Source organism: Saccostrea cucullata, unplaced genomic scaffold (assembly GCF_032062105.1).
Source record: "Saccostrea cucullata isolate Sc308-1 unplaced genomic scaffold, CSIRO_AGI_Scuc_v1 ctg9799, whole genome shotgun sequence".
In the NCBI taxonomy this organism is placed as follows: domain Eukaryota; kingdom Metazoa; phylum Mollusca; class Bivalvia; order Ostreida; family Ostreidae; genus Saccostrea; species Saccostrea cuccullata.
Window position 1 is genome coordinate 6,067 of NW_026928290.1, and position 26,759 is coordinate 32,825.

The 26,759-nt window shown below is 33.9% G+C and overlaps 3 protein-coding genes across 5 annotated transcripts; 2 read left to right on the forward strand and 1 right to left on the reverse strand.

The window, feature by feature from the left end:
* On the forward strand, positions 1 to 23,119 carry LOC134277044 (tripartite motif-containing protein 55-like). Of its 3 annotated transcripts, none has more exons than XM_062759316.1 (2): positions 1 to 48; positions 318 to 2,112. In XM_062759316.1, exon 2 carries the CDS (start codon positions 330 to 332, stop codon positions 2,001 to 2,003), a length of 1,674 nt encoding a protein of 557 aa, XP_062615300.1. In that variant the 5' UTR covers positions 1 to 48; positions 318 to 329; the 3' UTR covers positions 2,004 to 2,112. The 3 variants fall into 3 exon arrangements, with proteins under 3 accessions (XP_062615300.1, XP_062615299.1, XP_062615298.1); XM_062759315.1 differs by lacking the exon at positions 318 to 2,112 and adding an exon at positions 21,423 to 23,119 and having other exon boundaries at positions 13 to 48; XM_062759314.1 differs by lacking the exons at positions 1 to 48; positions 318 to 2,112 and adding exons at positions 20,316 to 20,375; positions 21,423 to 23,119.
* LOC134277043 (two pore calcium channel protein 1-like) lies at positions 13,755 to 18,404 on the reverse strand. Its single transcript, XM_062759313.1, has 4 exons — positions 18,268 to 18,404; positions 17,611 to 17,732; positions 17,300 to 17,377; positions 13,755 to 14,452 (listed from the first exon to the last, which is right to left on the reverse strand). Exons 1-4 carry the CDS (start codon positions 18,350 to 18,352, stop codon positions 14,276 to 14,278), a joined length of 462 nt encoding a protein of 153 aa, XP_062615297.1. The 5' UTR covers positions 18,353 to 18,404; the 3' UTR covers positions 13,755 to 14,275.
* A 921-nt stretch (positions 23,120 to 24,040) lies between the features above and the next one.
* LOC134277045 (piggyBac transposable element-derived protein 4-like) lies at positions 24,041 to 26,220 on the forward strand. Its single transcript, XM_062759318.1, has 3 exons — positions 24,041 to 24,960; positions 25,089 to 25,375; positions 25,475 to 26,220. The coding sequence occupies exons 1-3, from the start codon at positions 24,300 to 24,302 to the stop codon at positions 25,940 to 25,942; spliced, it is 1,416 nt and encodes a 471-aa protein (XP_062615302.1). The 5' UTR covers positions 24,041 to 24,299; the 3' UTR covers positions 25,943 to 26,220.
* The last annotated feature ends 539 nt before the right edge of the window (positions 26,221 to 26,759 follow it).

Consider the following 26,759-nt stretch of genomic DNA (forward strand, 5'->3'; position numbering starts at 1 on the left):
GATAGATAGGAGATCGATGAACAGGGCGGCCGCCATTACTGAAGTCAGGTAAGAAACATTTTAATTACTATTTCTTCTACAACATGTAAGGTTCATTAAAAGTTTAGTAGTACAGGCTTTAACCATGGCAATAAAATATGAAACCAGAAAGATTCAATGATCTTTGTACAGTACATAATATGATACTTTGTTTTGTTGACATGTTTATCTACCTATGACCTCAGGCAAACTGTTGTTCTGGAATCCAACAAAAATGTATGCTAGCCTCAAACCCAGTCAATAAATATATATTATATTGAATTTATTTTATGCTTCAGTCTTAAAATTTCATGATGGACCCCCGTGCCAGTGCCCAGGACGTGATGCGATGTGACCTGTGTGAGACCCCTGTAGTACAGATGCACTGTGATACATGTCTTGTCAACCTGTGCGTAGCTTGTGTGGGAGTTCATTTTTTTGCTGATCTCTCAAAACCTCACAAAATTGTTGACTTCAAGGACAGAAAATCCACTCCCTTCTACCCTAAATGTAAATCTCATGACAAAGAACGATGTGAAATGTACTGTAAACAATGTGACATTCCTGTCTGCATCAATTGTGTTGATTTTAATCAACATTTAGGTCATGAATTATCTAAAATCTTGCGAGTTATGGATGAAAAGAAAGACATGATTATAAAAGAAAAAAATGAATTAAATGATTCAATTTACCCAACCTACCAGGACATTGCCTCTGATGTACAAAACAGAATGAGTCAATTAGAAAAGGAATACGGAGATCTCTCAAGAGCCATAACAAAACATGGAGAGGACTGGCACAGAGAAATTGACGAACTTGTCAAGAAACTTAAAGCTGAAGTTGATGTGATGAAAAACACACAGTTACAAACTCTACAGAAACAACTAGATGAAATAAATAAGACAATGTCTGACATCAAGGATCAAATCAATTCAATGGAAACTGCAATAGACACCAATGATATGTCTAAACTATGGAATGTCATGTCAAAAGTACACGCATACAGAAATCTTCCACACAAAATAATACCATCTTTACCTAAATTCATTCCAGGAAAAATACAAGGAGAAGAATTTAATAAAATGTTTGGAGACTTATCAAGTTCTCCAACATCAGATGAATATGGATGCAGCATGGAGACAACACAAAAATCACCAGAAGATGGATCCACACCTCCAGTCAAACAGCTGCTTGATGAACCAGAGACTGTAACCACCATAGACACTGGGTATGGAAAACTTTACTATGTGGCCTGTATGCGTGATGAAAAAATCTGGACAAGTGGAAACACCATGAAACTCTACAGCATTAATCAGGGATTACTACTCAAGTCAGTTACAACCAAGTCAGGGAAGGAACCATTTGACTTAGCAGCGACAGAAAGTGGAGATCTAGTTTATACTGATTACAATGATAGAACTGTGAACACTGTGAAGAATGAGAAGATAGAGGAGGTGATCAGACTACAGAACTGGAGACCTCGCGGTGTCTGTTGTACCTCCTCTGGTGACCTCCTGGTTACCATGAGCAGTGATGATGACAAACAATCAAAAGTTGTCCGTTACTCTGGCTCCACAGAGAAACAAACCATTCAGTTTGATGATAAATGTAAACGCCTGTATTTATTTGGTAAAGACATAACTGAGAACAAGAACCTGGATATCTGTGTGGCTGACTATAAAGCTAAAGCAGTAGTGGTGGTCAGTCAGGCCGGGAAACTGAGATTCAGGTACACTGGACATACTCCTGTTCCAAAGAATGAACCATTCAGTCCGCGAGGAATCACCACAGACAGTCAGAGTCACATCCTTACAGCTGATATCATAAATGACTGTGTCCATATCATAGACCAGGATGGACAGTTCCTCCGTTACATACACTGTGGACAGAGTAATCCCTGTGGACTGTGTATAGATACAAATGACAATCTGTTTGTTGCTCAATTCAGAAACAGACAAGTCAAGAAAATAAAGTATCTGCAATGATATCCATCACTGCTGTATTCTCTATAATTAATGATGTATGTAACATTGTTGATGAATCAGTATGGTAAACTATGGAATCTTGCAATAATACACATTTCACTCTTTTATCAATGCACGTATTATCATTAAAAAAATAATGAATGTTCACAGAAAATTTGTGAAACTTCAAACTAGCAACAGAGATTTATAATATATACTTATTAAAATGGTTTTCATTGTTTCATTAAAGGCTTTAGTGTAACAAGAGGCCATTGGGCCTTATAGGTCACCTGAGTCTCATGCAACAACTTTCTACCAATTGAATTTTATTCCTGTTTTAAGGGTACTTACCACAAACAAAAAATGGATGCGCGGGTTGATATAAATTTTTTGACTGATTTTGATTTGTATTGATATAAATAATAAATCCCTGAAATATAAAGAAATCGTAGGTTTTCCTTGGTGCTTAGATTTGAGATTGTATTTTGCCTTTTATATAATTCCATACAAAATTTTGCATAATTTTTTAACTTTATGACAAAATCTTATAAATTCTCCCACTCATTATTCAGGTTGTCAATTTAAATGTAAATCTATGGGAAATAATACTGATTTCTGAAAAAAAGTTTGTTTGTGTTATTTATCCTTAAATCAGAGGCCATGAAATTTACAATTTTGAAAGAAGCACCACAGTTAATCATAATTATACATTTAACATGGATTGCTTACTTAGATGTTATACCCTGAGGAAGATAAGAGGAACAAAAAAATGCATTTCCACTATATAATCAGTAGTGCATCACGCCACAGGAACTCTTGACCCTAGGGACAAATATTTAATAACTTTGGAAAAGGTACCCTTGCCCATCATAAATCTATGATTATTACCAGAGAACAGATTTCAATGCATTAATTCGATTGCAGTATATACTGAATACAGGGAAAATTTTGCCCCCGTTTTATTTTCGCCCTTGTCACGAGTGGGCCAATTTTAAATGGGGCGAATTTAGAGAACACAGTATAAATTCTTAAACAGAACTGGGACTGGGCGAATTTCAAGCGGGGCAAATTTGTAAGAAAGTTTAAAACTGTGAAAATAACCCTGTATGCAGTAATCATTAGAGCCAGAGGGGACAAATACCCCCGCTGGATTTTTCAGAGAAGTTACCAATTGAAATCACTAATGTTTTCCAGATCTAAGAGGACCTGGTGTTCACAATTTGTTTACACACTAGAGTGAAAATATACTCATTATATTTTTTACAAATGAAACTTAAGTGCAGCCTAATGCATCAATACTTAAAATGAAAAATAATGCAACTCCCCGTCATCTTTGTGCCACATGACACAGCAAATTGTTTGTTTGAAAATAAATCATATTTAATTATACAAAATCAAATTAATCTTGATACCTATATATCAAATTCATTTTTAAATATAGAAGACTGGTTCCAATAACCATGGTAACTATCCATTTTGACAGACATAAATTACAATTAAGAGATTTAATACATGTACAACAGAGATCTTTATTTCTTTCTGCCAAATTCTCAAAAGATATACTTGATAAGACATGCTTGATCATAGCTGCCTGAACAGCTTGCCACACTAAAGTCATTATCTAATCTTTAACTGGATGCATGTCCACTCATTACTTACAAGGGACGAATGGATTTATGCTAAATGCTCGGTAAATGCACTTTGTACAATAGAAAAGGCATATCTATGTCAATTTGTTGAAAACAAAGATTTTTTCTTAATTTGTTTCAAAGCTTTACATAATAGAAAAAAAGTAGACAGATGCAACAGACAGATGTATAAAAATTATATAAGCATGCCTAGCACTAATTCCCATGGGACAAATGGATTTTCACATTCTCTTGTGTGATGCTTTTAACTCTGCAATTTTGTAGTACAATATAATTGCATATTTATGTCATTACTGAAATCAAAGAATGATATTTACGATGGCCTTGGAGGTTCTCTTTTTTCCAGAATGAAAGGGATAACTTTTCTTTAACATTGGTTCACCAAATCCTTTATAATCTTGTTAACCATCAAGGATGGGATGACATCTAATGATTTACCCGTACTATCATAACAATGTAGAACATCATAACAATGTAGAACATCATAACAATGTAGAACATCATAACAATGTAGAATATCATGAAGATGAGATGACATTTAATATTGTGTATACTTACCATCATAACAATGTAGAATGTCATGAAGATGACATTTAATTTTGTGTATACTTACCATCATAACAATGTAGAATGTCATGAAGATGACATTTAATTTTGTGTATACTTACCATCATAACAATGTAGAATGTCATGAAGATGACATTTAATTTTGTGTATACTTACCATCATAACAATGTAGAACTTCATGAGATGACATTTAATTTTGGGTATACTTACCATCATAACAATGTAGAATGTCATGAAGATGACATTTAATTTTGTGTATACTTACCATCATAACAATGTAGAATGTCATGAAGATGAGATAACATTTTAATTTTGTGTATACTTACCATCATAACAATGTAGAACACCATTAAGATGAGATGACATATAATTTTGTGTACACTTACCATCATAACAATGTAGAATGTCATAAAGATGACATATAATTTTGTGTATACTTACCATCATAACAATGTAGAATGTCATAAAGATGACATTTGATTTTGGGTATACTTACCATCATAACAATGTAGAATGTCATGAAGAATGTCTGGGACACTTCTCCTGTGTGATGAGCGAATCCTTCCTATAAACAGCAAAAAAAAAAACATTATGTAGACCATTACAATTCTATCTGATGTACTTGGAATTAGCAGCTTTTTCAGGAGAACATTATTAAAATGCCTTTATGACTGTCTTCTAGTTAGAAACCTGATCAATTGTTTTTGATTTTCTTATCTCATAGGACATAGTTCCCAGCAATAAATTATGAAATATTCTTTCCGATTTCTTGAATGACTTACTATTATTATGAACCAGTTGTTGACCACTGTAAGCTCAATTAAAGTCACTACAATAGAGGATACCAAATAAGGTGAATAAATTCATATTTCAAATTTTAGGTCCTTAATTATGTTACAGAGATTATTACATCAATATCAGAGCATAAAAAACGTTGAGTGAGCTAGAAAGGCTTTTATTGAATGAATGAGAAACAACACATGGTATACAGTGGACCTTCAGAGATGCGGACGCCACATATCCGAATGCTTCAGTATCCGGACGACTTTTCATCGGAACGGATTTTTTAAAACTTATTTTGTCTTGTTTAACTTGTAATTCAGATATCCGGACGCTTCACATATCTGGACAAATTGACTAGGAACTAAAGAGTCCTGATAAATGAGGCACCACTGCATTGTAAATTTAATAAACCCCGTTTAAAGGAGTAAATTTTGAAAAATGTAACTTATATTACTGAAAATACTTACCACCTCATATGAGTATATTACTGAAACCATTGAGATAATAATATCCCAGACTGTCGATTTTACTGAATACATACTCCAGATATCAGGATATTACTGAAACCATTGAGGTAATAATGTCCCAGACTGTTAATTTTACTGAATACAAACCTCCAGATATGAATATATTACTGAAGTCATTGAGGAAATAATATCTCTGACTGTTGATTTTACTGAATACATACTCCAGATATCAGGATATTATTGAAACCATTGAGGTAATAATGTCCCAGACTGTTAATTTTACTGAATACATACCCCAGATATTAGTATATTACTGAAACCATTGAGGTAATAATATCCAAGACTGTTGATTTTACTGAATACAAACTTCTAAATATGAGTACATTACTGAAATTATTGAGGTAATAATATCCCAGACTGTTGCTGTTTTTGCTAAACTTGTAGAAAATTTCTACACCGGTGTTTCTGCAAAGATAATCAATTTAAAGGTACATCGATATGTATACAAGTTAAATTATTTTGATAATTCTGTCCCTTCCCCACCAACCAATTTATTCTGATGTCTTACCTGTCACACCAGGAGTGCCATAGGGATCAATAGTAGGCCCCTATTGTTTTTGTTGTATATAAATGACACACATTCCCGCACATGCAAGTCATGCAAACATTGTGATAAACAGGATGACAGCAATTTCATCATCATCAACGTCAACATTTGGAAAATTCTAATATCGATGGTATGACCTTGTGTGTAAATTACATTCTTTTCCTTAGTCAATGTTTGATTGACATATTTCAAACGTATTATTAGATGGCCATAATTTTCAATTGTCTACAGATCTTCCATTTTCACGATCATGACCAGAGGCACAGGTGGACGTGACCGGTCGACAAGAGATGATCACTTCTCCATGGTACCTCATCCTACCTCTAGTTTTCAGAGGTCCGTTTTCTCCACTTATAATATGTTTTGTTTAATCGGACTTTGAGTAAGATCATTGACCGCCATCTTAACATTTTATTTCTTGTTCAATTAAGGATATCTTTATATAAATATAATTAGTGTTTAAAAAGGGGGAAACATGTCTCTGACGAGATTATCTCTAATGGTGTATTTTTATAGCAGAAATACCAGTAGCTTAATACAACCTACTTGTCTAAAAAGAAATGTTGAGGCAGTGGAGTTTTAAGAGAATTTCACAAACATGTGATTTCACAAAGCATTTCAAAGAACTTTCTACTTTAAGTAACCATGGCTTTCTTAATTTCAAGATCCAATAAGTTAAGATCTTAATTAGTATACCTGTACAAAATGACCGGGATGAGTAGAGTTTTGTAAGAACTTTTATTTTGAATAATTAGTTCACTGTTGGCAACATCATTTGTAGAAGTGAAAAAATAAAAAAAATCATTCATCTTAATATTGTTGATATTAATCAAAATTTTTTTTCGGAGTACAGTGATTTGAAGTAATTTCTAAGCAATTTTATTTCTAAGAACCAAGTCAAAACTGTTCATCCAAATCAAATCAGTACACAGAATTATATCTTAATGTATTTTCTTCCTTTACCAATTGTTATTGAAATTGGACCAAAACTGTGGGGGGAGCAGCAATTTTATTAATTGCTTACAGCAAAATGAATGGCAGGCGTCTTACCAATGCAAAAGCTCTTGTGGTTTCTGGCCAGTAAAGCTAGAAAGGACCATTACAGCTATACTCTGAAAATAATACATTATACTCCTTTTTATTGCCTTTATTAATTGGTGTAAATAGCATAAAATTATTCATATTTAGACAAACAGAATTGTTGTATTCTATGAAACAAATCAATATACTACCCAACTGTTTTAGCATCTAAAACAATGCTGTAAGGTACATAAAAACAACAACATAAAACTCTTAATGATTAAACATAAACTCTTACTGATTAAGTCATGGAATGCACAGCGTCCGGTTGTCTCTTGAAATGAAGTCTGTAGTTTATCATGTTTATTGTTAAAGATAAGCCAAAAGAAAATATCCTACTTATAATCACAGAAAATTAAAATCAATCCAGACAAAGAATATAATATTTCCAGAGAATGATTTAATTTTGGTTGTAACACGTCATTTGATTGGATTAAAAATCAATCTAAATTGTATAACCTGGGTTTCCTAAGTCATAATGACTTATGTCAAGAACAAATAATCCGCTAGAGGTTACTTTTAAAATATGAACATTTTGAAGACGTTTTTAAGAGAGAAATTGTGTGTTTTCTATTCTTGATGATGGAAAATTAAATTATTAGGAATGAAATAAATAGCAACCCAAGTTATACTGCTATAACCTCAGCTGGAGCAGTTCACGCTTTTTTTTAAAAAACAGCATCGTTCAATATAACTTGGGTTGCTATTCAATTCATTCCTTAAATTTTGTTTTTTTTTCCTGTTTTATCCCGCATAGCTGTGTTTCATTTGTTGATTGTCTGAACTGTTAATGCCCTAAACCCATATATACAATACAAATGTACAGACTTGTTTATATCCAGATTCCTGTGATATTCTTAATACTGCCTGGTTATCAGTAAACTTCCTAATGTCCAGCTTATAAACTTTAACATTACATATCTGTATTAAAATCTAAATAGAGAATTTAAGATAAAAGACATGATCTATAGAACACAAGTTACATGTACAATTAATAAGTACAAAAGAAATCGGGACTCAGAATGATATACCAGAATCAGAATTGATAAACTAATGTAAAATGGTTCTAAATTACAATCTTTGAAATGAAGCTTACATTTGTTGAAACATTGAGTTTCACACTGTAGAAAGCACCAATAATCGAAGTCATTTGAACAAATTTGAACAAAACAGTCTAGTACCTGGTTCTAAAAAAAGTTGATGTTAATCTAATAAAGTTAATCATCAGTAAAAATAAAACTTAATTAAGCATTAGGAAAATCAGGAAAATCTTAGATTTCTTTTTAACAAATATTCACTTTAGATTGCATGATGTATAACAAAAAAATGATGGTTAATAAACATATTTAATAATGAAAACTAAGCAATATAAAATAATAAATTCAGAACCTTTCAGATAAAACTGTAAGTTAATTGTTATGAATTAACTGAATATAAAAAAATGGAAAATCATTAATATCATATCATGTACATATCAATCAAGTCTTTCATAGCAACTATCTGTAAATAACAAACTTCTGATATATGCAACTGCAAAATTTTCTCTAGAGGGTGTTGACAAAATCGAAATAATTAATGGAATATTTCATACACTGTCAGGTATTTTAAGCAGTATCTATTTAATATAATGAATTAAACAAGACGCCTATGGGCCACATCGCTCACCTGAGAATCTTTGAACATTCTGTTCTTTACCAGATTTCCCCCTTGTGATACATATTGTGGCCCCACCCTACCCAACTGATCATAATTTAAACAATTTGAAATCTACACTACCATAGGATGCTTTGATTCAACATTGTAAAAATTTATTCCCCATTGTGGCCCCGCCCTATCCCCGGGGGTCATGATTTTAACAATTTAGAATCTACACTACCCCAGGACGCTTCCACATAAGTTTCAACTTTTCTGGCCCTGTGGTTCTTGAGAAGAAGATTTTTTAATGACCCACCCTATTTTTGTCTTTTCTTGATTATCTCCCCTTGTGAGGGGACTTGGTCCTTCATTTTCACAATTTAACTTTCACTTTACCCAAGGATGCTTTGTACCAAGTTTGGTCAAAATTGGCCCGGTGGTTCTTGAGAACAAGTCAAAAATGTGAAAAGTTTACAGACGGACAGACAGACAGACGGACAGCTAGACAGACAGACGGACGACGGACAAAATGTGAACAGAAAAGCTCATTTGAGCCTTTGGCTCAGGTGAGCTAAAAATTGCAAGAATCTGATTCTCTGCTTTAAGTGACTACCTTCAGGGATGACCTCGTCATTCTGATAGGGGGGGGGGGGGGGGGTTAAAGTCACATTATTTACATTATTTATTTTCATGTCGGTGAAGGATCAAAAACAGATTTTTTATTTTGTTCTACACTAAAAGAGTATGACCAGCAAAAAAGTGAAAACATCGAAGTCAGGGACAGATTATTTATAAAATTCTGATATCGATAGTATAACCTTGGTGTATATACATTATATTCTTTAGTCAATGTTTTACTGACATCTTTCAAACGTATTGGAAGGTTGCCATTATTTTTAATTGTCTACAGATCTTCCATTTTCACGATCATGACAAGGGGCACATGTGGATGTGACCGGTCGACAAGGGATGATCACTTCTCCATGGCACCTGATCCTACCTCTTATTTTCAGGGGTCCGTTTTCTCCACTTATAATTTGTTTTGTTTAATCGGACTTTGAGGAAGATCATTGGCCGCCATCTTCACATCTTATTGTTTTTACAATTTAGGATATCTTTTTGTAGTATAATTAGCTATTTAAAAGGGGGAAACATATCTCTGACGAGACTGTATCTCTTATGGTGTATTTTTATAACAAAGAGATATCTTAATACAACCTACTTGTCTAAAAAGAAATGTTGTGACATTGGAGTTTTAAAAGAATTTCACAAACATGTGATTTCAAAAAGCATTTCAAAGAACTTTCTACTTTTAGTAACCATGACTTTCTTAATTTCAAAATCCAAGATATAAGTTAAGATCTTAGTATACCTGTACAAAATGACCGGGATGAGTAGAGTTATGTAATAAATTCTATTTTAAATAATTGGTTGGCAACATCATTTGTAGAAATGAACAAAAAAGAAAATTTAAATCATTTATCTTAATATTGTTGATATTAAATCAAAATTGTTTTTCAGAGTACAGTGTTTTGAAAAAATTTCAGAGCGATTTTATTTCTAAGAACCAAATCAAAACTGTTCGTCCAAATCAAATCAATACACACAATTATATCTTAATATATTTTCTTACTTAACCAATTGTTATTGAAATTGGACCAAAACTGTAGGGGGAGCAGCAATTTCATAAATTGCTTACAGACAGATGAATGGCAGACGTCTTACCAATGCATAAAGTATTCTGGTTACCGGCCAGTAGAGCTAGAAAGGACAATTACAGCTATACTCTGAAAATAATACATTATACTCTTTTTATTGCCTTTATTAATTGGTGTAAACAGCATAAAATTATTCATATTTACTCATTATTTAGAAAAACAGAACCGTCTTATTCTAAGAAACAAATCAATATACTACCCAACTATTTTAGCATCTAAAACAATGCTGTAAGGTACATAAAAATAAAGTGCCCCGCCACAGCATGATACGCCCGTCAAATATTGTTCAATAATCATAAATTGGTTAGGATGCAAGAAAATCAGGTAGCCTTGATTAACAGATTGACACAAATTTCAATTATCTAATTTCCATTTCTTATCATACATCTCTAAGAGACTTACAGTGTAGGGATTGATTATGACAAATAATACATCATATAATTCTAAACTGGTTGTGTTAGAGTATAACAAATATCCATCTGCAGCTTTAGATTGTTTATTGCATATTTTACGAAATAATGGAAATGCTACAGTCTAATAAAAAGATCAAACATAAATTATTCTTCAGACTATAAAATTCTAAGTGAGACATGGCTGCAATTTGTTGCAAATATATAAATTTTGAATAATTTTTTTTTTCAATGAACACTTGTATAATTAGTTAATTTTTTGATTAATTATGATAAATTAATCATACTTTACAATACTAACTTAGTTTTAATCATACACTTAAACTAATTTAGTTTTAATCATACGTACACTAAAACATCAATTTGTTTTAATTATAATCACACCAATTGAAAGATCTTTATTTGGACTAGCCATCAAGAACTCTTAATTAACACAAACAACTATGAGGCCATTTCTTTTTGCCCAACTCCCAAAAGATAAATTAAGACAACGGCTGCATCAGATGTAGAGATGCTCTTAGGTCCTGACAAACTCATTAATTTTTTTCTAATTTGACATGCAAATTTCTGCTATCAAAATTCTTCTTGACCAGTGCTTGATAATTATACCCATGGGACAAACTGAATTCCTCTCAAAGCATTAGCATTTGTTACAGATTGCTGTAAAGTATATAATGAAAAATAAGTTTTTACTTAATCTAACATTTTTGAATAAGGATATAACTATATTTTTACATTTTTTAGGATTATGAAATTTAGAATTTAAAAGACTTAGTTTTTAAAGAAAATCACTTTAATTAAAGGTCACAGTGACCTTGAAATAGGCCGCGACACACCCTCTACCTTAGATGTATACATTTGCCAAGTTTGAAAGCTCTAGGTCTAATAGTTTTCTAGTTATGAGCCTGACAGGATTTTTCCATATTTGGCTATAGCATCTTTATTAAGGGTCAGAGCGACCTACTTTTTGTGTGCGACACACCGTCTACCCAAGAAGTATCAGTTGACAAAGTTTGATAATCCTAGGCCTAATAGTATTAAAATTATGAGCCGGACACGAGAAAGCTAACAGACGGACAGACAGCTAGACAGACGGACGGACAAGAAGCCTATAACATAATACGTCCCGTCTTAAGACGGGCGTATAACAAAAACATAAACTCTTACTGATTAAGTCATGGAAAATACAGCATCTGGTTGTCTCTTGAATTGAGTCTGTAATTCATTGTTAAAAATAAACCAAAACAAGAAAATATTCTACTAATATCACAGAAAATTAAAATCAATTCAGACAAAGAATATATTATTTTATTCCCAGAGAATAATTTAACTTTGGTTGTAACGCGTCATTTGATTGGATAAAAAAAAATCTAAATTGTATAACCTGGGTTTCCTAAGTTATGATGACTTATGTCAAGAACTAATAATCCGCTAGAGGTTACTTTTAAAATATGACCATTTTGAAGACGTTTTTAAGAGAGAAATTGTGTGTTTTCTATTCTTGATGATGGAAAATTAAATTATAAGGAATGAATCAAATAGCAACCCAAGTCATACTGCTATAACCTGGGTTGGAGCAGTTCACGCTTTAAAAAAAAAAAAAAAAAAACAGCATTGTTCAGTATAACTTGGGTTGCTATTCAATTCGTTCCTTAAATTTTGTTTTTGTTTTCCTGTTCTATCCCGCATAGCTGTGTTTCATTTGCTGATTGTCTGAACTGTTAATGCCCTAAACCCATATATACAATACAAATGTACAGACTTGTTTATATCCAGATTCCTGCATTATTCTTAATACTGCCTGGTTATCAGTAAACTTCCTAAGGCCCAGCTTATAAACTTTAACATTACATATCAGTATTAAAATCTAAATAGAGAATTTAAGATAGAAGATGTGATCTATAGAACACAAGTTATATGATTGTACAATAAATGAGTACAAAAGAAATCAGGATACCGAATCGGATACCAGAATCAGAATTGATAAACTAATGTAAAATGGTTCTAAATTAAAATCTTTGAAATGAAGCTTTCATTTGTTGAAACATTGAGTTACAAACTTTTAAAAGCACCGATATTCAAAGTCATTTGAACAAAACTAGCACCTGTTTCTAAAAAAAGACCATCATCATACAAAGTTGATCAACAGTTAAAATGAAACTTAAGTCAGTATTAGGAAAATCTGAGAAGATTCCTTTTAAACAAATATTCACTGCAAATTGCATGACATGTGACATTAAAAAAAGGATGATCAATAAACAAAATTTAATATAATAATGAAAACCAGGCAATATAAAATAAGAAGTTGAGAACCACATAACCAGTCACTTAATTTTTCAGATCATACTTAAAATTTAATTACCGGTATTATAGAAATTAAAGTAACAATGGTAAACCATTAATATCATATCATTTACATATCAATCAAGTCATAGCAACTACCTGTAAATAACAAACTTCTGATACATGCAACTGCAAAATTTCCTCTAGAGGGTGTTCACAAAAAATCAAACTAATCAATGGAATATTTCATATTATTTTAAGCAGTATCTGCTTAACATTGCAAGAATCTGATTCCCTGTTTTAAGTGACTGCCTAAGTGGATGACCATTTTGATTCTGATATGGGTGGGGAACTTTTTCAAGTCTTATTAATTTTCATGGAGGACAAATTATTTATTTCCAGTAAGATCATTTTTATTTCTTCTTCATTGAAAAAAGCATGACAGTCATGCAAAAAAGTAAAAAATTCAAAATCAGGGGGTCAGTGACAGATTATTTATTTCCACTCCAGAATTATTTCCTACATCTGCCAGCCCCCCCCCCCCCCCATCAGAATCAAATGGTCATCACCTAATAGTATCAAATATGACCATTTTCGTTCAGAATTACTGTTAATAGGTTAAAAACACAGGCTTAAAATAGGATTGAATACTGTACTTACACAAGGCATGAATTTTTCTTTTTTCAGACATAAACTTATTCCTCTCAATATGAGAAAACTTCTCTCTCTTGATCAATACAAAGCATTCAATATTTACACACTCACACTAAAATACCTCCTGAATATGAAACATAAGGAGGCAGTATTAAAGACTTTTTGGCACAATTAGAACTTGATCACAGAAAAACAGATGATTAAAACTTTCCCCATCCTGGGACAGTAGAGCAACTTTGCCTTTGGTTTAACTTCAATAAATAAACATCAAATATTCAAAGTATATCAGAGACCACCATGTGATGTGGCCCATATCAATGTCATTGAAATTATTTCTCTCCTAGAAATCATCTAAATTTGTGGCCCCGCCCCATAAGGGTTTTGGCCCCCGCCCTTTCAGGTTTGTGGCTCCACCCTTTTAGGTTTGTGGTCCCATCCCTTTAGGTCTGTAGCCCCGCCTCTTGGACGTTGTCAGCTACAGGGATGGAGAAGGAGGAGCTGGGAATGACGTCCTCGTCCAGGTCCTCGAGGTCAGCGTTAGGTCGACTCCGCCTCCGTAGTTCTGTCATCGTGTGAATGGTCTGCTCCCGACTCTCCTGCTCCTCCTCCAACCAACTCTGTCAACAATAAATAAACAATAATAAATAAACAATAATAAATAAATAAAAAACCAGAAGTCTCGAGAACTGAAGTCGAGACTGAAGCTCTACTGGTTTGTACTTATTATATAGCAAAGGAAGAGAAAAGTACTTAAGCAGTTGGGAATTGAAACTTTACAACAGCAATAAATAGGATAATATGATCCTTGATTAAGTCTCATTATGTTCTTAGTGTAGTCTACTTGCATGCCACATTATATTATAATCAGACTAAAACTGTATTTGGAGTAGCATTTTGAGAGTATATAACAGAAATTTCTATTTTTAGTAACTGTGGCAACACCGTTCATTGAAGTAAAAAACCAATATACAGAATTATGTACCTTATTGTAGTCTACTTGTGTGCCAAGTTACATTGAAATCACACCAAAACTGTAGGAGGAGTAGCATTGTGAAAGAATTTCACAGAAATTTCTATTTTTAGTAACCACAGCAACACCTTTCATCGAAATCAAAAACCGATAAATAGAATTATGTATCTTAGTGTAGTCTACTTTTGTGCCAAGTTATATTGAAATCAGACCAACACTGTAGGAGAAGTAGCATTTTGAAAAATTTCACAAAAAATTCTATTTTTAGTAACCACGGCAACACCGTTCATTGAAAACAAAAACAGATACATAGAATTATGTATCTTAATGTAGTCTACTTGTGTGCCAAGTTATATTGAAATCAGACCAAAACTGAAGGAGGAGCAGCATTTTGAAAGAATTTTACAGAAATTTCTATTTTTAGTAACCACGGCAACATCTTTCATCGAAATCAAAAACTGATATACAGAATTATGTATCTTAGTGTAGTCTACTTGTGTGCCAAGTTATATTGAAATCAGACCAAAACTGTAGGAGGAGTAGCATTTTGAAAAATTGTTTACAGACAGACAGACGGACAGACAGACGGATGGACGACGGACGCATTTCCATCGCATAAGCTCTTCTGGTCTCTGACTAGTAGAGCTAACAACAAATAAACAATTCTATCAATGATGAATAAACAATGATAATGGACAACTCTTTCAACAAAAAATAAACAATGATAAATTAACAGTTCTGTCAATGATTAATAAACAATGTTAAACAACCAACTCTTTCAACCATAAATAACCAACGATAAACAAACAGCTCTGTCAACAATAAATAAACCAACTTGGTCAAAAATAAATAAAGCAATGATAACCAACCAACTCTTATATGATGAATAAACATTGAACTTCGTCAACAACAAGTACACAACGATAAGCAGACAACTATGTCAATGATAAATAAATAACAATAAATAAACAGCTCTGTCAACAATAAATAACCAACTCTGTCAACAAAAAATAAACAACTTACTCTGTCAAACATAGACAGACAACTTTGTCAATAATATATAAACAACTTAGAAAACAACAAATAAACAATTATATACAGACAATACTGTCATCAACAAATAAACAACAATAAGTAGACAACTCTGTCAATGAAATACAAACAACAAAACACAAACAACTTTGTCAACAATAAATAAACAACAACACACCAAAAACAATAAACAACTTTGTCAACAACAAATTAAAATGATTAGCAGACAATTCTGTCAATGATAAATAAACAACAATAAACAAACAAATCTGAACAGGAAATACCAATGAAAATATTGACTGTTGTTCAAATGTCCTAAATTGTTAATAATCATATCATTTTCACTAACTTTAAGAATATACGCCTAGTTTTGTGTACTAAATGAACACATTTAAATTATCTATTTAAATAATAAAATGCTTTCTTTGGTTGTAAGTAAGGGAATTAATGTTGCAGAAAAAAAAACATGACCCATGTAAACAGTTCTATGATTTTTTTCTGCAAATTGCTGTGGTATTAATTTAATTCCCGTACAAACAAACAACAAAAGCATTTCATTGTTTATATCTAGATCTATATCTGTATTAAAAATCATTCAAAGTAAAATTAAAGACCAAGAGCCACTCTGGGTCTTATTTGGCCCTGAGAATTTCTGAAAAATCAAAACTGATCAGTTAAGGTTGCAAATGCAGTATTTATCACTTGGAGTGTTGGTATCTATTAAAGGTGATGTAATTTCCCATTTAGTCAATGCATTATGACGTCATAATATGTATTATTTTCCTCATATCCTGTAAATTCCTTTCAAAATGACCTAAAGTTGAAGCATTTTTTCAATATTTTATCAAGAGCTAGCACAACCTCTGATCCTAAATATGCAAATATATAATGAAAGCTCTGTTTCTGAAGATCAAAAAACGTTTTATTTTTTGGATCGTGGGCTGTGCTCATATTTTAATTCTTTGATGAAGCTAGTCAAATATGCATGTTTTCTGCAAATTTCAAGAATATTGCAATTTCTCAAACCTGTTTTCCAATACCGGGATTCTCAAAACAAAATTTTATTATAGAAAATGAAAGCACCAAGTGTCTATTTTATTTTGATATATGAAATTGGAAAGAGGTTGATGGTTAATTAATTGATATAAGTTCAGGGCCATTTTATGCATAAGATGGTTCTTGCTCTTTGTTAACTATTGTTTTTAAGATGAATATCTCATTGTATGTAGAACTGATAGAACAGCCATTGTCCAAGAAAACTACACACATGGCTTGCTTAGTGTTGTTCATGCACTAATTAATGGTGATGGTCTTCATAAGAAATAATAAATGAAAAAAAAAATATATGGATGTAAATATAATATGTTTATGACTAAATCATTTTTAGGAATTTTGGGGGGAAATGACTTGAGAGATATTTCACAAGTAGCAATTTTGCTAAATGAATTTTAATCCAACTGACCTTGACTTCATCGCCATACATTCTGAGACTAAAATCTTCTTTGTTCCTGTGTCTCTCTCCCTTGTACATGTAGGGGGTCTGGAAAAACAAATTCAGAATAAACATTGATTTTTTTTTAAAACTTAGTCCTTTAAAAATCATTTTTCATGAACTACAGCTACTATCTTTTTTTTTGCAGGAAGATATTATTTAACATGTTAAAAATGTATTACAACTTAAGCTGTTTCTCTTCTAAATCTGAATGCATGTAATTGTGTTATCAGAAAATTAGAAAGGTAAACTTACAGACAGCGAAACATATTAAAGCTCACCTGTAGTTCTGTGGAATCTCTCTGTAGAGCTATGTATCGACCGGTCCATTTGTAGTCCGGGTTCTCACACATCATCTTCTCTTCATCACTGATATACACATGCTCCGTCTGCTTGGCATGGTCTGAAAAGAAAATATCACAATTTTATTGGTATTCAAACATTTTATTTAAAATATAGGGATATTAAATATTAAAATATTACATGTATTAGGGAAAAGTGGATCCCATGATTTTCATGAGTTTTCCTTTTCCAATGATATTTGTGCAAAGTTTGTACAGATTGCGTGTTATTTTTGTATGAATACCATGCATGGTCCTTTACATCTCCTTCTCAAGCATAGATTTTGCTTTATATTCGTGTGAGTTTCATATGAAGGTCATGCCAGCCCTGAATAGCAATAACTAAGTTATAATTAGAGCTATGAAATCACTGTGTAATCTTAGCGTTGTTTGCTAGCTTAGCTATTAAATGTTACAATTTAAGCTATGAAATCACTATGTAATCTTAGCATTGTTTGCTAGCTTAGCTATTAAATGTTACAATTTAAGCTATGAAATCACTATGTAATCTTAGCATTGTTTGCTAGCTTAGCTGTTAAATGTTACAATTTAAGCTATGAAATCACTGTGTAATCTTAGCATTGTTTGCTAGCTTACCATCTATGTCCTCCAATTTGAGTTTCCTTCTGTACTGAATACGGAACAAAAACAACTCCAGAATGAAGGCTAAAACTATCGTCATGACAACCTACAATGGAAATGATTTCTAGAAAAGAAAAACTAAGTCAAAACTAAACTGTACAAAATGGACAAATACCCTCCGCTGTGTTTTTTAGAGAAAGTGGCAAGTCACTAATACTAGCACAAATGACCTTTGGTCAAGGTCATGACAAACCCTCAGGTCAAAAGCAATATTATTGTAATATGGGAACTCATCAAGTTTATCTATAAGAAAGATACAGAATGGATATGAATTATGAAATGTTTCTTTCAGTGACCTTGAACTTGCCCAAATGACCTTGGTTCAAGGTCATGGCACATCCTCAGGTCATCAACAATCTTTGTGTATAATAGTAGATTCTGATGTTCATTTGTAAGAAAGATATACAAGTGGACATGTTTGCACAGACAGATAAGGTGATTCCTATATACCTCCCCTCCACTTTGTTTGCAGAGAGTATAATTAACTGTTGATTGAGATGTGGTATTAACCATATAAAATAGAGAATTTTAGTTCTTGTGTATGTCTGACCAGTATATTTCTGCACAATAAAACTTTGATCCCAAATTGTGGCTCAAACCTTATCCTTGAATCTATGTCACATATGGATATACAGTGATCCCCCGTTATAATGCCAACATTTGTACCTTGGTTATTTTGGCATTATAACGGGGGTGGCGTTATATCGGGGGGAGAGAAGTGACGTGCACAAATAATTGAAACAAATTTATTATCAATATACTACATATATTTCTAGATTTTAATGGCTTTATATCAAATAAACAAATAACAAAGCTTACGTATGCCTGTCAGAAAATCCCTGTTTTTTGAAAAACATATCAATTGTTGATTGTTCTGATGGTTTTATTTTAATAGCTAATTGCAGTAAAAAGTTTATTTCATATTGTTGATTCTTTTAATTCTAAATGCCGTAACAAACATTCAAGTCCCTGTCTGGCCTCTACGTATGTAGGAACAAGCGGAGCTGAAGAATATCATTACAGTCCGTCTTTTTACATAAATTTTTCATAGTTCTATAAAATAATTAGAAATTTCTTGCTTAAGATTTTTTTCGTTATATTTAATGATTTCCAGTTTTTGTTTCAATTCCAAGATAATGCGCCTTGATTTCGGCAGGTTAGCCATATTCAGACTTCAAAAAGATTTTTACTCAAATAATTATGTATGTAACTTATTATCTACTCCAAACTTTGATACTTGGAAGATTAATGATGGATTGCTTAAGACTTTTCACTGAAATTCTCTCCCTGAAGATATAATTGGCGGTAATTATCGGGGGTGATTATAACGGTAATGGACAGATTTGTACCTGAAATATATTGGCGGATGGCGATAGGCGGGGGATGGCGGTAAAACGGGGTATTATATAGCGAAGAAATCGGGACTTTACTTTTTTTGGCGGTAGGCGGGGGTGGCATTATAACGGGGGGAATTATAATGGGGGAGCACTGTATTCAATTTGTCATGTAAAAAATAAATGTGATCCTGTCTTTGTTTTAACTTTGACCACCTATTGTGGTCCAAGGCGTTATGGTTTAAACAACTGTTTTATTTGATATATCTTGTATCTCTATTGCTTCATATTTTTATCTTATTAAACACCCCTTTAATATTTTCCTGTAAAATTATGACTCAGAGAAGGAGGTGGGGGGGGGGTGTTAAATATCTATTAATCCTTCCAAGATCATTTCTCCATACCTTAAAGCAGATTTAAATTTTGACAAGAACAGACAGTTATTATAAGCATAAGTTCATTATAAGCATAACTTGTTATGTCCAGGAAGTGTTCAATATATTTTAAAGTAAAAACCACTTTGCTAGCCATAAGACTGTTTTACTGTATACAGTATGTGAATTTTAACATTAATTGAAACGATTTGTATAATATAGATCTTGCATTCCCTGCTAGACCAGGAAGTATAAACCCCTGACAGGTAGATAACACATGTAAGGGGGTCACGTGATCAGAGTGTATAGATTTAGATAGGAGATCGATCAACAGGACAGCCATTACTGGAGTCAAGTAAGAAACATTTTAAGTATTTCTGCGCATAATAGTTGAGAGTCATTAAAAGTTTAGTAGTACAGGCTTTAACCATGGAAATAAAATATCATATCTGAAAGATTCAATGCACCTTGTACAGTATACATATTATTATACCTCATTATAAATAGTCTACACAACGCGTTATCTGATTGGTTCTAGGTTATCACGTGATTGGGATATATAAACTTCATATTTCCCGTTGCACTCTTTTCATCATATTCCATGAACACCAAGTGAATTTTCCCGCAATATAGTTCTCATTCGTTGAACGAAAACTCCTGATAGTAGTAGATGTCACAATAGCCCGGTTTACGTCACAAAACTGATGACAATGTGTTGACCAAAGGGTTTTATAGTAACTTTATAAAAAATAAAAGTGACTTTGAGAGCGGTGCCGGATTTGAAAGTTTATGTTTATTTCAAATGTTTTGCTTGTTTCGGTATAATAAACAATTCATTGCAAAATGTTAAGGAAACATACAAGCTTTTACTAAGAAATAAAATCCCCTCGGGCGAAGCCCTGATATGATTTTCTTGGCACAATGAAGTCCATGTTTCCCTCACTATCATGCAATAAATGTATAATACCGTATAAGTAGAATATTTAGCGATGGTTCTGACATCGCTAAAATTAAATATCGCTAAAGATTAATTGCATATTATTTGTAATAGTTTCTTTAGTAAGCACTCTTTAAATCACTAAAATTGCTTCTCCCTAAAAATAAAATACCAGTTCTTAGAAAGAAATTGCTAAAGGAGATGGGCAGAGGGAGATGGGTGAACTTAGCATGCAGAAAGCCCACAAGCTGCAGATATATAAAATAATATTCAAATTTTGAATTTAGTATTTAGAGTAAAATTCTCATCATTGATATTTATGAAATCAGGATTAACAAAAAGTTTTGTTTGTCTACATGTTTTTTTTTACCCATGGTTTCAGGCAAATTGTGGTTCTGGATTCCAAAAAATATATGCTACCCTCACACCCAGTCAATAAAAATATATTGATTTTTTATGCTTCAGTCACAAAATCTTAAGATGGACCCCCGTACCAGTGCCCAGGATGTTAAGCGATGTGACCTGTGTGAGACAGCTGTGGTACAGATGCACTGTGATACATGTCTTGTCAACCTGTGTAAGGCCTGCGTGGGAGAACACTTTTCTGCTGATCTCTCAAAACCTCATAAAATTGTTGACTTCAAGGACAGAAAATCCACTCCCCTCTACCCTAAATGTAAATCTCATAGCAAAGAACGATGTCAAATGTACTGTAAACAGTGCGACATTCCTGTTTGCATCAATTGCATTGATTTTAATCTACATTTAGGTCATGAATTATCTAACATCTTGCGAGTTCTGGATGAAAAGAAAGAAAGTATCACAAAAGAAAGAAATGAATTAGATGAAACAATTTATCCCACCTACCGTGGCATTGCCTCTGATGTACAAAACAGAATGAGTCAGGTAGAAAAGGAATATGGAGATCTCTCAACAACCATAACAAAACATGGAGAGAAATGGCACAGAGAAATTAACAAACTTGTCAACAAACTTAAAGCTGAAGTTGATGAGATGAAAAACACACAGTTACAAACTCTACAGAAACATCTGGATGAACTAAAGAAGACAATGTCTGACATCAAGGATGAAATCAATTCAATGGAAACTGTAATAGACACCAATGACGTGTCTAAACTATTAAGTGTCATGTCCAAAGTACACACATACAGAAATATTCCACACAAAATAATACCATCTTTACCTAAATTTATTCCAGAAAAAATACAAGGAGAAGAACTTTATAAAATGTTTGGAGACTTGTCAACAAGTTCTTTAGCCTCTGATAAACATGGCTACAGCATGAAGACAATACAGAAATCACCAGAAGCTGGATCCTCTCCTCAAGTCAAACAGCTGCTTGATGAACCAGAGACTGTCACCACCATAGACACTGGGTATGGACGACTTTTCTATGTGGCATGTATAAATGATAAAGAAATCTGTACAACTGGAAATAACAACACCATGAATCTCTACAGCATCAATCAGGGATCACTACTCAAGTCAATCACAACCAAGTCAGGGAACTGGCCATGTGATATAGCAGTGACAAAAAGTGGAGATCTAGTTTATACTGATTACAATGATAGAACTGTGAGCATTGTGAAGAATGAGAAGATAGAGGAGGTGATCAGACTACAGAACTGGAGACCTAAAGATGTCTGTAGTACCTCCTCTGGTGATCTCCTGGTTATCATGGTCAGTGATGGTGACAGACAATCAAAAGTTGTCCGTTATTCTGGCTCCACAGAGAAACAAAGCATTCAGTTTGATGATAAAGGTAAACACCTGTATTTATCTGGTAGACTCATTTCTGAGAACAAGAACCTGGATATCTGTGTGGCTGACTATAGAGCTGGAGCAGTAGTGGTGGTCAATCAGGCCGGGAAACTGAGATATAGGTACACTGGACATACTCCTGCTCTAAAAAACCAAGCATTCCGTCCAATAGGAATCACCACAGATAGTCAGAGTCACATCCTTACAGCTGATTATAACAATGACTGTGTCCACATTATAGACCAGGACGGACAGTTCCTCCGTTACATCGACTGTAGACTGAGTAAACCCTGGGGACTGTGTATAGATACAAATGACAATCTGTTTGTAGCTCATTGTAGCAACAGACGAGTGAAGAAAATAAAATATATGCTATGATATCCATCACATCACTGTTGTATATGATTAAGTAATAAATAGCAATGTTAATAAGTTTTCTGGGAAATGGACTTTTAGTTGGTCATGTGATCAAATAAAAGTTCATTTCCCAGTGAACTTTTTAACAGTGTTGTTTATTTTTTATATTTACATTTGAGACGAATCCCAACAACCGACCCCTGGGTGAATCAATCATTCACATGGTAGATTTACCACATCAGCTTCCTTGCTCAGCGGACAGTATAGCTTCTCATGTACCACATACCGGTAAACTTAAATTGAAAATATTGGAGGGACAATTCATAGATCTTTCTCTCTTACTAAAATCCACCATGGAACTAGATGAATTTGATTCACAAGGTAAAGTCCATTTAAAAAATGGCCGGTTGTGTTTTGTTAAGCGAAAACAGAACTCGCAGTTAAGCATCGAAAAGTGGATGACAGCTTTTATGATTTACATGAGTATCGTTTTTGAACACAGTGAGGCAAAAGCCCATGAAATGCTAAAATATTTGCAAGACATTCGCCTGGCACCAGTCGTTCATATAATTGGTATAAGTACGACGAACAATTTAGACTACGAAGAGTATCAAACCCAACAATGTCGTGGGGGGAAATCCACAGTGATTTCTGGCTTATGTATGGCAACAACCAATCAAATCTCAACTATACACCACAGCTACAAGAATATGCACATGCTAATTTAGGTCAGTATTCCAAGAACACTTCACAACACTAAAAAATAAATAATAATGAAATAAATAGATCTAGAGCAGATCAAATAGGCAAAAATTCATTTCTGCAAAGTCAAAAATTTCTTGACATACAATTTTGTCCAACAGCAACAATACAGCATTATTTGCAGTTAAGACCCCCCTATAGAGATACATTATTTGTTAACTCTTTTCCCCTTAGACCATTCAATCCTTTACCCCTTAATGACGACTTTTGACGCCTAGCGCCGTACCCTTAATGACGACTTTTGACGCATGTATATACAGCTGTTAATTAGACCTGTAAAAAAGGGGATGTTTACTATAAACATCGGTCTGTTGACCACCTGTATAGGTAAACAGAAGATGATGTAATGTTTCTATACCGAAAAGTCACGTGATTTACCTGGAAATAGAAGGGAATTGTGGGATCGCGCACCTGATTCAAATCAACAAGAAGACGGAGAAAATGGCGGACAGTGATTTGGATTACGACCGTGTTATGGCTATTCTGGAGGCTAGTTCTGGTTCCGAGTTTTCGGGATTCAGCAGTGACGATGTCCTTAGTTCCGATGATGACCTAGCACCGGATAATTGGCAGCATTTGGCCCACGGGACCGACGATAGTGCGCCCAGGTGTGTCCTACCTGCCGGACATCGGCTTCCACGTGATTTCGACACAGACACTGCGGGACCACTGGATTATTTTCAGCTGTTGATTCCCATGGACATTTATGACCACATTGCACGGGAAACCAACAGTTATGCTGCTCTTATCCAGCAGGAAAAGGGGGAGACCGACCAGATGTGGACGACAACTTCTGGCCCTGAGATCCGCGCTTTCGTCGGCTTGAACATCATGATGGGTGCGAGTCCACGACATGGTTACGACGACTACTGGCGAGACAACGACTTTGTGGGTTCCCAGGGTTTCAAGAACACCATGACCCTCAACAGGTATGAGAAGCTGGCCCAGTATTTACACGTAAATTCAGTGGCGGCACGGGAACCACATGATGCGCCCACCTATCACCCCATCAACAAGGTGAAGCCATTGCATACAGTGACACAGCAGACACTTTTAGGAAGTTTTACCAACACTCCACGGAAATTTCCATCGACGAGGCAATGAAGGGGTACAAGGGACGGTCTGAGCTTAGACAATACATGCCAGATAAGCCGGAGAAGTTTGGTCTGAAGTTTTGGGCCAGGTGTGATGGCAGATCATCCTACATGAGCCAATACCATCTCAACACAGGCAGGCGAGACAGAACCCCCATCCAACAACAGCATGGCCTGGGATACAGAGTAGTGCACGACCTAACCCGTGACATTGTTGGCCTCAATCATCATGTGTACCATGACCGTTTCTTCACTGGTGTTCAGCTGGCTAACGATCTGCTTGAAGAGGACATTTACACCTGCGGGACAGTAAATTCAAACCGTAAGGACATTCCAAACCAGCTGCGGCAAAAGAAGTTAGTGATCAAGAGACAGATCCCACAGCGTGGAGACTCTGTGTCCTACCAAAAAGGATCGCTATCTGTCACAACTTGGAACGATAACAACGTTGTGCTCGTTCTACACAACAACAGCTCCAGTGACCCCGTGAGATGTGAGAGACAGATTGGCCGTGCCTGTTAGATGATTCCTCAACCAAAGGCGATCTCCGATTATAACCAGTACATGAATGGTGTGGATCTTCATGACCAAATGCGGAAGAAGTACGCTTGTGGCAGACCCAGCAAGAAGTACTGGAAGTACATTCTGTGGTTTATTCTGAACTGTGCTCGAGTGAACGCTTACATATTATTCAAGGAATCCTCAACCCGAGTTCTCCGTAGGAAGAGATACACCCATTATGACTTTGTTGTGGAACTTGCCGAGTCCCTCATTGGAAACTTCTGTGGACGCAAGAGACTGTGCATTCGAGAGATTTTAGTCCCCTTTGATGTGAATGACAATCAGATGCCCCACGTGCATGTTCGTATGGATGGCCTGCGCCGACGCTGCAAGATCTGCTACTCCAAAGGTATCCGCAAGGAAGTCGTCAAAGGATGTGCTGTGTGCAACATTCACATGTGTGAACAGTGCTTTCTGGACAAACACTAAAGTGTTTCTAATGTGAATCAATGATCTGATCAGTGAAATCCATGAAAATTGGATGTGTATTTGTGTTACCTGTGAACACCTGTGATCACCTGTGATTTGTGTTTGTGCATTCATGTAAATACTGGTATGTTCAAGTTTTATTTATTATTTATTATCATATTTATTTTCTAATGCAATGCCATAACTAGTGTCTATGTTTTAGTGCAAATTTCTAAAGATACCGATCTTCAGGGATAAATTCTACAAAATGTGTTTTGATTAATTGATGTGCCAAAGTGTCAAAGTCAACTTAATTATTATTATTATTTTTTTTTTTTGCATAATATTTAATTTTGCAAAACAATAACCTGATTACAAGTCTGTGATTCTGCTTCATGTGTCCCAAAGTCATTTTAAAAAATGTTTACCTGTTTACACCTGCAATACTGTACTCAATACAGTTGATAATTATCTAATTTATTTCAATGTATATAGAAAGTATAAATTATTATGAATCCAATGATGTATGATATATGATATATTTAAATTATTTTTGTTTTCCTAAATCAATTTGAAATAAGGATTATTTATCAATGAATTATGAAAACAGAGATGCCATGATGCAATGTGATTATTGTTTACCTGTGCTTTTATTACTAGTGCAAAACTTTTTTTTTTTTTTAATTCAGCATTCCAAATAAATTATCTGTTATGTACAATGTTTTTCATAAAGTTATCTATATTGAAAATATTCCAAAATCTAGTTTTTTTTACATGTTAACATAAGTAAAATTTTTTTGTTTACCTGTGTTCATGGCAATTTTCCTGATGGCAAAAT